The 13,370-nt window shown below is 40.6% G+C and overlaps 1 protein-coding gene across 2 annotated transcripts; it reads right to left on the bottom strand.

Moving 5' to 3' along the window:
- Positions 1-970: 970 nt before the first annotated feature.
- Positions 971-13,355, bottom strand: slc25a22a (solute carrier family 25 member 22a). 2 transcript variants are annotated; one of them, XM_067500577.1, is made up of 11 exons: positions 13,206-13,355; positions 6,600-6,784; positions 6,352-6,477; positions 6,173-6,228; positions 5,793-5,883; positions 5,133-5,187; positions 4,412-4,472; positions 4,051-4,195; positions 3,798-3,952; positions 3,631-3,706; positions 971-3,507 (listed from the first exon to the last, which is right to left on the bottom strand). In XM_067500577.1, exons 2-11 carry the CDS (start codon positions 6,617-6,619, stop codon positions 3,354-3,356), a joined length of 939 nt encoding a protein of 312 aa, XP_067356678.1. In that variant the 5' UTR covers positions 6,620-6,784; positions 13,206-13,355; the 3' UTR covers positions 971-3,353. The 2 variants fall into 2 exon arrangements, with proteins under 2 accessions (XP_067356678.1, XP_067356677.1); XM_067500576.1 differs by lacking the exon at positions 13,206-13,355 and adding an exon at positions 10,601-10,745.
- Positions 13,356-13,370: the final 15 nt, after the last annotated feature.

Genomic DNA, 13,370 nt, shown 5'->3' with positions numbered 1-13,370 from the left:
GCATATCAGTGAGCTGGTACTTTAGTTTTTTTTTGTGAACGTGTAAAGCAGAATTGTTCAGATTAGATTGCAATAAACTCTTCACTATAGTTATAATACATCTAATAATATCTAAGTTACATTCTTATATCCTATTCATTTAGAATATGTAGGCAATATACATACTGTGAGTAACTGCTGATGGGCAACATAGTGGACTCAACACTTCTCTTATTGTGACCTGTCATCTCAGCCCAATGCATCAAGTTTTACGCACATCGATAAAATTTCATACTAGACTGAAAAGTTAATCTCTCAAATGCCCACTTAAATAAACCAGACCTTTTGTGCCAAATAAACATTTTGTTTTTCAAGGACATCATCTGACTATTCAAAGTGGACCATGTGGTTTGTTGTGCCTAATAATCCTTTGTGCTTCCTTTGATTGTATACACTCTAAGTCAAGCATTTTGGTGTTTTAGAAGGTCCTCTGCATTAACCTGCACCCCAGCTGTGGCTGCTGGGGAGAGTACATGACAAAGGAGTGTAAGAAATGTATGGAAAGAAAGGAGAGAGGGTGGGTCTGACAATTAAAGAGAAAAACACTGCACTGTCACACTAACAAGTACACATCAACTACAGCACAACACAATCGGACACACACACACACACACACACACACACACAATGCACAAGGTCAGTGAAAAAAGCCGCTAAATAAAACAAAATCACTTGCACAACATTTTAAAGAATTAACCAGAAACAGTTTTTAGGGGGGGTTGAAAAAAATCATAACAATAATCTCAACAACACAAAAATAGGCATGTGGATCATAATAAGAGCATATAAAGGATAAAGTGGAATGTCTAACAGTATTTTTTTAAAGATGAGCTCACATGAATAGGCAGGTGTTTTCGCTGATTTCCTGTGGCTACGCTTGTCATCTGTCAACATGGCTGGAGGTGCCAGTCAATGTCTAGCACAGGGTTAAATCCCTGCCTGACCTATGGCTTTGAGTTAAAAAACTGATAATGCTAAGATTTACTAATACGTGATTCATTTGGAACAGCCTTAGTCACTGCTGCCATTGCCATATTGCAGCCACCTCATTCAGGGGGCACCATTTAAAAAGACAGATGAGTGAGATCTGATGTCAGCAAGTCTCTGTTGGCCTAGTTCACTGCTTCACTTTATTTCATTTCCAGAACTGTAACGTTATGCCAGTTTTTTTTTGTGCCTAAAACTAACAGCATCTCTATTATCATTATGATGCTCCATTTGGTCCTAGCTGATTAAACTTTAGGAACCAGGCAAATGAGCTGACCCACAGACTTGACCAATAGATCAGGAGAAATGGCACCTCCAACAAAAACATCTACACCAGTGTTCCCCTTTGCATATAGTAAAAAAAAAAAACCTCTCTATTATGATTTCACCATCATAATGCATTTAAATTCAAATGATTTCTGTTGCCTTAAAACAAGTTCCTTCATTTGATATGTCCACATTATCATAACATAAAATCACCACAATATGGATTGAGAGGGTAGCTGGAGAGGTAGGTGTGCAAATAAGCCATCATATCCAAAACAAAGAATAAATCCTAAAACATAAAATTCATATCATATATATATGTACATTAGTTAAGGTGGAGAATTTGACACAGAAAAAACATACAAATATATAGTGCTATACTGCCTGTAGAAAGGAATATTGATAAATAGATTTCCTTCCCACAAATAATACATTGAAAAGTTGCTGTAGTGGCACATCTACAGTACAATGGATTAGCTGCTTGAACAGTGGGAGCAAGTAAGGAATGTGATTGGATAATACACATCAAAGTCACCTTGATCTCCGGAGAGATAAACCAATAACAGGGCTTCAGTGTTGTGATGCATAAATAAGATACAGGCTGCTTTCCCAAGCAGCTTAAAGCAAACAAGTAAAGATGTTTGGTAAAAATCACATTGCTGCAAACACATTAGTTTGATTTTCAGATCAAGAAAGGTTTTCATTAGCTCTTTGGGTCTTGCCACTGAATTCAAATTCTGATAAAGAACAAATAGAATGTGAACTCATCTGTAAACAATAATAATAATATCTGGATCTAAGGGGAGATGACCTATTCCAGTTATGGTCTTCCTGGATTCACAAAGATGATGCCTTAGGAGGTGATGTCTGACCGATTCTCATCACAATTGCTGAATACCTACTGATAATCTGGCTAAACGCTCATCTAGTGTTTAAAGCTAATGCTGAATCCACAATGAACTGCACAAAGAAAACTGCACTGCTCTCTCTCAACAGAAATTTCAAAGTGCCCTATACTTTTGGTTGTTATACAATTAGTGATGTCACAGCAGATGTTAGCCATCACCCCTCGAAGACAAAAACACCTGACCACAAGCAAAGCATGCATGACAGTTTCAACCCATACGAACAAATTTACATGCAAATAAGCTGGGTTTTTTGTGATTTGGTGTTGAGGTTAAACCATGTGTACATGTTGTTGGGTAGTGCATAATGCTCGCATTTTGTCTTTTCAGTCTGGTGCGTGACCAGGAGACAGAGCTGTCTTTCACAGAGGCAAAACAGTCGAGCCATTGTGGTTGCATTAAATATCAGATGGAACCTGATCTACTTAAAAAGCCGAAGCAATCAAAGTCTGCTCAGAGCTGAATGGCTGAGTTCATTACAACCACTTACAGGAAGGGATGTGGCTTCTCAGGAAAGATTATGGGCTGTGCTGGTATCATGTCAACACATTCCCTGGGTCTGTGTCTGAAACAGAACCATATAGGTTGCGCTGATTCTATACATGTTGTTTTTTAAGACACAAGGAATGTCATTGTCTAATGGCATTTAATAAATATTTAACCAGAGCAAAGGTCTCTGGTTAAATATATATTTCAAATTAAGATATGAGCATATTATTTTGCTAGTTGGGGCTCATCATTTTCTATATAGTCTAACCTGTCATTCAGAGGCTAATGCTGTTTGAAAATTTTAGGTACTGAATCATAAGGAGAACTGCAGCAGCTACTTTGAGAATTCAACAATCATATTTAAAAACACAGAAAAATGTGGTAATCATAAAATAATTTTGTTAAAATATTCAACTGATATATCTGGCTTAATTTCCAGAGTGCCAACTGAGCCCACCTCTTGGAATTTAGTGTGCCACTATAGGCAGCTTGGCAAACAAAGGCTCCCTCCTAAACTAGTTCAACATTCAACACAACATATGTAAAACAGAAGTTACTGACTGGTCATGCTTCGACCAATCGAAACCCTCTTTCAGAATGAGATGAATCTTCACATTGTTGGTGTAATGAATTATGGAATGGAAAGGCAGAGAAAGGAGGTGCTTCTTAGTTGTCTTTTTTCGGCAAGAAGCTGAGGATCAATTCACCCACGCCCAGGAAGTAGACGACCTGGGCAATGCCGAACAGCGGTGCAATGACCAAGGCTCGACAGTAGGCTCCTTTCAGAAAGGCTGATGGACCCTCATTGCGTAAGACTTTCCTACAGAGCAAATGAAAGTTCAGTATAGAATCCGATACACACAGAAAGAACTAGTTTTGTGTCAGTACTGTAAATACCGTGGTGGACTACACACAGTGTCCAGTAAAGGCATAATGAAGTCACCTGATACAATCAGTCACTCCACTGTACGTGTCCTCTGTGCTCCCTCTGTTCAGGGACTGCAGTCTGGTCTTTATCACTGCAACACACAGAACCCTAGGTGAATATATACGGTAACATCATGAGTGAGCGCATTGTTGTAATACTGCCACAATAGTGTCACTTCTCACCATCGACAGGGTTGACAGCAACAGCCGCTGTGCTACCTGCAACGCAGCCTGATATAAACGACACGTAGAACGGAGCAGGGCCGTCTGCGCCTCTATTCCCCAGTTTATTCAAATTGGCAAAAAGGGGGAAATAGATGATAGAGAAAGGAACATCCCTACAAAAAAGGAATATAAGAGTGATGATTACAGTAAGCGTTAAGAAGAACAACAGCTGGTTTTTAAAACTTCCACCAGACTAGTAGCTTTGTTGTACCTGAGCAATGTGGCACCAAGGCCTTTATACAGCCCAGCAATGCCCTTTTCCCTCAGTAATTGCCTTGTGAGCTGCATGGCTGTTTGGGACTTCGCCTCCACAGTACCTGCTGCCACCATCTCTGGCATAAGCTTCCTTTGAGCCGCTACAAAAGCACAACAAGCAAAATGAAAAGGTTTGCATAAATCTACTGGAATCTCAACAAAGATCCATGGGCAGACATTTTAAAACGATAGCAGTAGGAACAAAGCAGAATAAAGATGCTGTAATCTCCAACATGACCACGTGAGGCCAATGTTTTACCAGTTTTAACTGTAGCTCATTCTTTGCTAACCACCATCTGGATTTCATTTCTCCTTACCAAGTCGCCCAGCATCTTGGAGCTGGATTTTCAACATCTCCATAGGAGTTGTGACAATAACCTACAACAAAGCAGGTACAGTGTCAGGATATACATGCTATGAACACATTAGCTACAATTTGCTACCAAGTGAATTTAAATAATTTGATAGAGTTTGGAGTTGATTACAAGAGAGATGTGCAGTACACATCTACAGGCATGATTACACATAAGTCTTCTTTTCCTCTCTCATCCATATAGTAGTAAGAAGTTAACTGGATTAAGTGTGAGATAGCAATGCTGCAATCTTAATCCAAGGTCTGCTACTTTTAATCTAATCACATTCCTTGAACTTGAGGCCTTTGCCCTCATTGACAAGCATTTCCCCCCTGACTCACTCTCTTAGTACACATGGGCAAGCACTCTCACAACATCTTACTGTATCTGATCACTCACATCTCACTCTCAGAGTATCCCCTGCTAATAGGACAGAATTTCAGTCATTAAAATTCATTCATGATAATCCAACCTTACAGCTCACGTTCCATTAACAGATAATAGAACCTGCAAGCATGTTTCCACCTAGCTGCCACCTCTCAATCAAACATGGCCATGGCTGATTCTAGCTGCGGGTAGAGACAAATGAGCGGTTTGTTCGTGAGCTGACAATTGCAGTGTAAGAGGCAGGAGTTCCAGATGGAGAAAAGGAGGATGCAATTAAAGGAGCACCTCACTCACTCACCTGGCATGTACCTGCCCCGCACCCAGCCAGCATCTCTTTGAACAGAGTGAGCTTCCTGAAAAGATAAAAAAAAAAGGTTAAAAAGAAACTCAGATAACAGCATGCACGAGATTGTCTGTGTGGGAGTCAGACATCTTTATTCCCAAAAAGGAGTTGTTACCATCTGTGCTCGTAATGCTAATCTTTGTCTTCCATATCAACATGTCAGGCACAAGGGCAGATTAATAATTCACAAGGTGAGTGGTTCAGCCAGACAAGTCAATCATTCATCAGCCTGAATGTTTGTCACCATAGAGATGGAGACAAAAACCTTTAGACAGATCTATACAGACAGTTCTCATAGGGGACAATAGGTGCTTGGTGTGAGAAACACTATGATAGTTGCTAATGTTTGTGTGATATCATTATGTATGAATTTCACAAGGTTATGGTATTTTCGGAAAAGTTTCTGTTCTGACGCAAAGTAGTAAACCAGACATTTAACAAACTGCTGTGAAATGCTTGGTGCTGTAGTGGAGATGACAGGACGATTGAGGATTAACTGGAACCTTGGTGACAATACAGGCTGCTAGGTGCCAGGTTAAACATGATGGTTAATCACTGTGTAAATGAGGGGAGTGAGTGAGTGTCAGTCAGCCTTTCAGCACTTCTATGCCTCACCCATCTTTAGTGAGGTGATGCCTGAAGAAGTCGTTGGCAGCCAATTTGATGGCTTTCTCCGGCGTGACTAGTGTTAAGTTTACTGCTGCTCCTGGGAGGATGGAAAGGACAGAGAGCAGGAAAGAGAGAAGGGCGAGGAAATTAAAGACAAAATAGAAGACAGAGAAAGAGAGAATGAGGCAGTCTACAGTGGAAGGGTTGCCCAGATAATTGCCTGTACCAGTGAGACACAGGTCCCTGTATTTGATATGCAACTGAAAGTGAGAATCCCGGGTTTCTGCACTGCTTTGAGTTTCTCTTTTTTTTTTTAACCAGGTCCTGCACTTCACTGAGTCCAAAGATTAATTTAAAAGAATCACCGGATAAAGTTAAAAACTTACCTCGATACATCCCAAAATACCCCTCTGACCGGATGGTCTTAATAAGGCAATCTGACCTGAAACACACAACAATTGGCATGTTATTTGTATGTGCTACCTAGGACTCTGATGACAAGCTGGTTCCTCCAACTGATGAGTTGTGTCTGTAGCTTTTGAAAGTAAAAAACAAATTTTATTACATGCTGGTATAAAGGCGACATCCATTTTGCTGGTTTTGCAAGCGAGTCTTGGCCAGGTCAATAGGAAACACACAGGTCACTCCAATTAGGCCAGCAATCCCCCCATTGATTAATTTAGCAGGCAAACTTGATGTGGGTGATGACAAGAGAAAAAGAGAAAAAATATAAAAAGTTACTAGATAAATATAAGTTTACAGTGCTACTTGATTAGTGCAAACATTTGAAGTCATTTAACATTCTAATCTTACCTGATCTTCTTGTCAGCCATTTATCTCAATCCCCAGCTGGGCAAAGTTTCAACCTATCTGTTAGCTATTTACTTGCTGGTCGTCCTTGTCTATTGTTTGTTGCAGTCCAAGTTGGCCTATGTGGTCAGATTATTTTTTGTCCACGTGTGTCTGTGCAGTACTTGCTATTTCAAGTTAAGGGATATCTGTAAAAAAAATAAAATAAAATTACATAGGACCTGTTAATAAAAACTCCTTCACAGAAATGTTCCACCAAAATGGAGGATCAGTACAAACATATAATTGAGCAATGTTGTTCCACAAATATTAAAACATAGTCCTGCTTTTAGAAACAAGCTAATACACTACCGAAAATAAACTGCAAACCTTCCCTGAAAAAAAAAAATAAAAAAAAAAAAATCAATGAGTTAATTAAAGCAGGAACCAATGGATTTGGATTATTAATTATTTTCTCAACTAATGCTTTGGTCTGTAAAATGTCAAAAATGAACAAAGCCACGGTGGTGTGATCAATATGGCAGGATGAGGTGATTTTTTTAAAAAAAGGTGATGTAACCCAAATTAAAACAATAATCACAAGTGCTGCTTTATGTTTTTTTTTTTTTTGTGAGGTGTGAGATGGAAGTGTTAGTGTGGTATGTAAATGTGCAGTTAAAAAAAATAGCTTATTTAGCGGTTTCTTACCCAAAGAGCATTATAGTGCTTCTTATTCACCCATTCACACACACTTACTCAGAGAATGGGGGAGCCGCTATGCAGATGGCCTGCACCTACCAGGAGCAACTAACTCATGCCTCAGTGTCTTGCTCAAGGACACTTCAACAGGTGACAGGAGGCTGAAAAATGAGCCAAAATCCTTGGAACTGTGGGATACTGCTCTATTTCCTGAGCCACAGTCTCCCAATAAACAAAAAAGTGGACTAAAAAAATGAAACAAAAAAGCGTTTCCAGTTGTATACATCTAAATATGCCAACATTAGCCTCCAGAGAAAATGCTTTGCCCAGTGAAAGCGTGGGCTGTGTGGCAGTACAACTTTCTTGCCACATTGGTGCCACATTGCTCAGATTACACACACAAGTTTTAAGTCTTAGACATGGTTGCCATAGAACTCACTGTCCAAGTAATCCAAATACCATAGTATCCTCCATACAGCTAATAGACCCATTAAAACAATAATTTCATCATACCGCTCAAGATCACGCACAGGAATTCCAATAAGAAACTGATCACAGGTAGGATCGCAGGTGTGCCATGATTAAATCAATTAAAACCAGCAGAAAACACAAAGACTAAATCCAAAGACATTTAATTAGAATCCATCCATCATCTTAACCGCTTATCTTGTTCAGGGTAGGGGGGGGGCTGGAGCCTATCACATCTGTCATTGGGGGGCAGAATACAAACTGGACATCTTCCCTTGTCTTTCTGAGGGCCAACACAGAGAGACAAACACAGGCAGACAACCATTAACACACACATTTACACCTACAGGCAATTTTGAGTCATCCATTAACCAAACATGTATGTTTTTGGACTGTGGATGTGAGGAGAACTGGTAAACTCTAAAATCACATAAGATAAAGAAAGAAACTTCCTTTTCAGAACAGAAAAGCTGGAAAAAATAATAATAATAATAATGAAAAATTACTCAAACCACTGGTAAACTATCTCGACAGTGTCACTGATAAACTAATTGCTTTAGTCCTACAGTAATCAGAAAGTCAGTGTGTTCTTTTTGTAATCTAATCACACATCCAGTGTAAAATATGGTCACAAGGTAGTTGTATATTGTTAAAGTGATCCACTCTGTAGGACTCGGCAACACTGCTGACAGCTCTCTCCAAGCACAGCTTTGGCCGGTAAATTTATCCCCTCTAGAACATCTGTATGTTATGTGTGTCCTTGAGCTCCCATGTTTTATGCATAAGCGCTTGTATTTGTAAAACTGGAGCCATCCAGGGCAAGCTCCTTTGTCTATATGCTAGAACAGTAATTTAGAGCAAATAGATAAAATATGGGATGCAGCCAAGAGTCTACCTATTTTTGGTACAGTACAGAATGCCCAGAGTGTGAAAAGATGTTTCCCATTTCCCCTTTTCCTCTCTCCACCCCCTCCATTCACCAATCACATCCTGCCTATGCCTGTGCATCCCGCCTCCTCCTCGCCTCCTCACCAGCCCTCCCCCATCATTTCTCTCAGTCACGAGTCACGACTCTCAAACACAGCTTTTTCATCTCAGATCATTGCTGACTTGTGGATTTCGTTGTCAAGTGCATACGACACCAGTTAACCTAGTTCCTCAGGCCCACTTCCACAGAGACAGCCCAGCATGGATGATTATGGTAACTTTATCTCAGCATGTGTGAATGCAGCTGTAGTCTAGGATGTTTGCTTTGTATGGGGAGTTGAGGCCCTGTCTCGCTGCTCCAGAGGTGGAGGAGGGAGGAGGAGAGGGGGGTTCAGAGCAGGTCAGCGAGACGTTTCTCTGGTCTCTGTTGGCTCTGTGTTCTCTCAGCGCTTCACACTTCACAGTCTTCCACCTCTGTCACTCATCTCCCACTGACTGTTCATCGGCCCCACTGTTTTCTCAACAGACCAACACAGAGGCCGCTTGTTCTTTGCTACTTTTGCTTCCATATTTCCTGTGACTGCTTCCTCTTGAACACTGTTTTTGACAGTCAGCACTTTGAGTTCACTTTAAACCATAATTTACAGACGCATACAATTTTATTACATATATAGTCCTATTCTCTACATATATACATTCTGCTAGTAACAAGACTGAGGATATACGGGTCGGAAAGAGGACTCCAGTTTTACTTGAGTTACCCATCAAAGTGACATCCCCTTCCTTCTTTAGCATGCCTGCGGCTTAAGTCGTCCACTTCATTTCATCTACACCATACAACTTTGTCAGCACCAGGGCTTTTATTTGACCCACGGCCACAGCCTGGCTGTCGTATCTTGTCTTAACAATTCAAGTCTGTATGAAAACAATTAGCCCCAGTGTGCACAGACAGTGACTGTCAGAAAATCTGCGGGGGAACTGATTATTTCTTTCTCCAGGCTTCACATAATCACACCACTAGATCACTTTAAAGTAATTTTTCAATGCATAGTGATTTTTCCATTCACCAGTTTAATAAAGAAGTTAATTCTAACCAGATGTGATTAACCAGACTAAACCATTCATCAAAAGTGACAAAAAAAAAAAAAAAAAAAAACTAATCAAATTAATCCACAAGCAACTTTAAAATCTTTCACACACATTCACAGAAAGGTCATATTTTAGGTTCATACCTCTAAAGCAGATAAGCACTGATGAGTAAACAATAGACCTGGTGATTGTGCAAGTCAGAACCTTGAACTTAGAACTTAACCCAACCAGTGGGCACACTTGATTAAAGAGCTAGCAGTAACTCCAGGTATTGCCTTAGAGACAGATAACAGCTCCATTCTAACCCTTGCACATCATTTCCACTTAAACAATGAGGCAATAATCACTGCCTTATTGACAAGGATTCTGATATAAGCAAAGCAGAAACTTAGTTTCACAATATCAAATATGTACTGTGCATTTTCGCACTAAACTTTGTAATATTAGGATGGTAGCTACAAAATGTACATATCATCTCATATTTTTTCAAACTCTGAAAGCTTTAGTCTAACATTTTTGAGCAGATTGACTGACAGATGAATGCATGTATTCAGTTTATAAGTAAATCACAGTGCGATCCAAGTATTTTCTTTCAAATAATGTTGCTGGAATAAATAAAAGCAGAAATAATGCGAATGAAAAGCATACATGTCACTACTTGCCTCAACTAATCTCTTTTAAAGCATGTCTCAAAAGGTACAACAATTTAGCCTACAGAAAGATGGATTTAAACCTGCAGATATTGAAAATCTAGACATAAATGTGCCCGGAGTTTATTTCCTATGCAAAGTGCAATGCAAATTTATATTCCTTTCATTCAAATCAAGCACAGAAAAGAATACCTTATCTAGTCCAGCATATCTGCCTCTTTGTCCTCAAGTACCAAAGAGAAAAAGTCTTGCTGACTGAATGACAGTGAGTTTGGTGAATGACAGGCGGAAGAGAGCAGCTACTGACAAAGCAAAGTGTCAGCTCTCGAGTCACATGACCGTGGCTATTTGAAATGACATCAAAGAAATGAAAAAAAAAAAAAAAAAAAAATCACATTGTTGCTGTAGCTCAGTTGGTAAGGCAGTAGTACATGGACCACAGGGTCAGTGGTTCGATGGAGGTGGGATTGTGTATGTAAATGGAAAAGCAACATTATAAAGTGCTTTGGATAAAAGTGCAATGTAAGCTCAGTGAAGAGGCTGTTCTTACCAGTCCAGCTACCTTACAAACTGGTCTGTTTAACACACGCAACAGCACTGAGGAACATTTTAGTGCTCTATTCATTGTAAACTACATCTCTGTAATTTGAGAGCACAGACGTTTGCTTTAACATAGGTCTGCTGGTATATTTCTTTTGGAGCCATTAGTTTGTCTTATGTAGCTCAGTTGGTAAAGGCGGTCGTCCACGGACCACAGGTAAGTGGTTCGATCCCCGGGCTCGGCTATATGCTGAAGTGTCTCTGGGCAAGACAATGAACCCCCAATAGCCCATTCCCATCCCCAGCTGTGCAGTGCCGGTCCAAGCCCAGTAGAAATTGGGGAGGGTTGCGTCGTAAAAACTGTGCCGAATCAACATGCGGACAATGATCCGCTGTGGTGACCCTGAACTCACGGAATAAACCAAAAGGACAAAAAAAATACATTAAAAATGTACAAATGTCTAGGTACTGTCTTCAGTCCACCATCAAGACCCTTTGAGCTGTACCTGAACTTTAGCTTGTATATGCTTGTTACATCAATTATTTCAAATGTTTATCTGTACTAACAGCTGTATGATTATTTATAAAATTCACAGTTTTAGTGCCTTTACCAAGCTTTTGAAATAAGTGGTGTCAAGAGATGAATCTGATTTCTATTCCCTCTTCCCTACAGCATCGGGATTATAAACCTAATGCCTACTGATGAAAACTCTCACAATCTCCACTTACAACCAGTGAAAGCTGCTACAGGATCTCTACATTATCCATTAAGAAAAATCTACTGATCTACTGCATTGTTGCAGTAGATCGGAGAATAACAAGTAAAGTCTGTCTTACAGCACAAAGAGGTGGTGTAGGGTTTAGTGACTTCTTTGGCACCACTAGTGTCCTTGGTGGCCCAGTTTCCAAGTTCACCTGGGGCTCTCTCTTGTGTCTCCTCAGTTTTGTCTCGATCTCAGCTTTCCTGCAGCCTTCACAGGCAAATAATAATTCTACTGTGAGTGGACTTACCTCAGAAAGAAAGCCAAATAAAGCATTAAGGTATTTGGTTACAGTTTGCAGAATACAGTGAGCACAGCATATTCCCACTAGTGCATCAACATACATCAGTGACATTTAGTAGACCAGGCTTACAGGATTTTACCTAGCTGTAAGGCTGCAGACCTCAGTGCAGTCTAAATCTTTCACACAAGGGACACTGTTCTTATCATTAAAGCCAAAAAGGTACATTCATTTCACTGGAAAGAATTGGATGTCACCCTATACCCAAGGACGGCTCACCTCATCAATAATTTCAAGGCAGCAGGCCTGCTTTATAACACAGCTAGACCTCATCATAACCTAAATAGGAAACTAACTGGCAACTGTGAGAAGAAAAAAAAAAGCTGATACATTCAAAAGCATGCATTACTTTAAGTTTGAATGTCTGCTTTTCATCTTGCTCAGCAGTTAAATGCTCCCTTATGTGCCGCCCTGGAGGAGTTTGAGGCTTTTGCAAGGATGAAGGGGGTGAACAGAAAAGTGAATACAATTTTCCTCTAATGTGTGTTATGTAGCAGGAGCGGCACAGGTATTTTTACACCTCTCTTCATTTTGCATGATCATGTTTTGCAAAAGCTCGCCTGCCTGTCAAAGTGAGTAGCTTCACTTTCTCTGTCAGTGAAACAGGAGGTGGGCACAGCTAAAGTGGGTTAAACCCCCCACCCCACTATCAGCCTCCCAGCCCAGGTGTTAATTACATCCTCGCTGCTGAGCGGAAGCCGGTGGGAGAGCGGCCACGGCAACACGGTTACCGGTCCGGCTTCCTCAGCTGTGACACCCAAAACCAAGCAGTGAAATGTCGATTCAAAGCATAAAAAGTCAATGTGATCGGGGGTAACCGCTACACCTGCGCCCACCGGCTCTTCGGTTACGAAAACGAAAATGTGGCACGTCACACTACGCGGCATTAACGAGCCGCACAAAAACCGTTATTTCTCCGACGTTTATACCGCTAAGGTCGCCGTAGTAACACAGCTTCAGCGCGGCCTCCCTTTACCTCACTAAACCCACCAGATGAAGAAAAGCTCATCTTGCCACATAACGGAAGATAATTTGTTCCTTCTCACACCGAAGCGATACATTTAGCCTAATATCGTTATGCCGCATGTATGCATTTCCACAGGTAACGTAGAATTTAAACGGCTATAAACCAAGACATATTTTATGAATAAGACACAATTCACACGACTTTTACTTCAACCCGTTGTGTACGTACCGCAAAGAGATCGTTCCGTTATCTGTCCCGGTGTGGTTGTAGTGGGAAATCAAAGCTTTTGCTCTCTATGCCTTTGGCTGACAGACTGATTATAGCTGAACTACCGGGGTTAGTAGCGTTTGAGTCCAGTGGAGGGAGGTAGAGGAGGTGGGAGTGAAAGCAGGG

The sequence above is a fragment of the Channa argus genome, chromosome 4 (assembly GCF_033026475.1).
Source record: "Channa argus isolate prfri chromosome 4, Channa argus male v1.0, whole genome shotgun sequence".
Taxonomy (NCBI): Eukaryota; Metazoa; Chordata; class Actinopteri; order Anabantiformes; family Channidae; genus Channa; species Channa argus.
The sequence above is the reverse complement of the archived record's forward strand: the minus strand, read 5'-3'. Positions and strand labels throughout refer to the sequence as shown.

Excerpts from the sequence above, each read along its gene's own strand:
- slc25a22a (XM_067500577.1), bottom strand. The coding sequence starts at position 6,619 with ATGGCTGACAAGAAGATCAG. Across the intron at positions 5,884-6,172 it reads GTATTTTGGGATGTATCGAG|GAGCAGCAGTAAACTTAACA; the intron begins GTAAGTTTTTAA and ends CCATCCTCCCAG. Across the intron at positions 5,188-5,792 it reads CATCACCTCACTAAAGATGG|GAAGCTCACTCTGTTCAAAG; the intron begins GTGAGGCATAGA and ends TTATCTTTTCAG.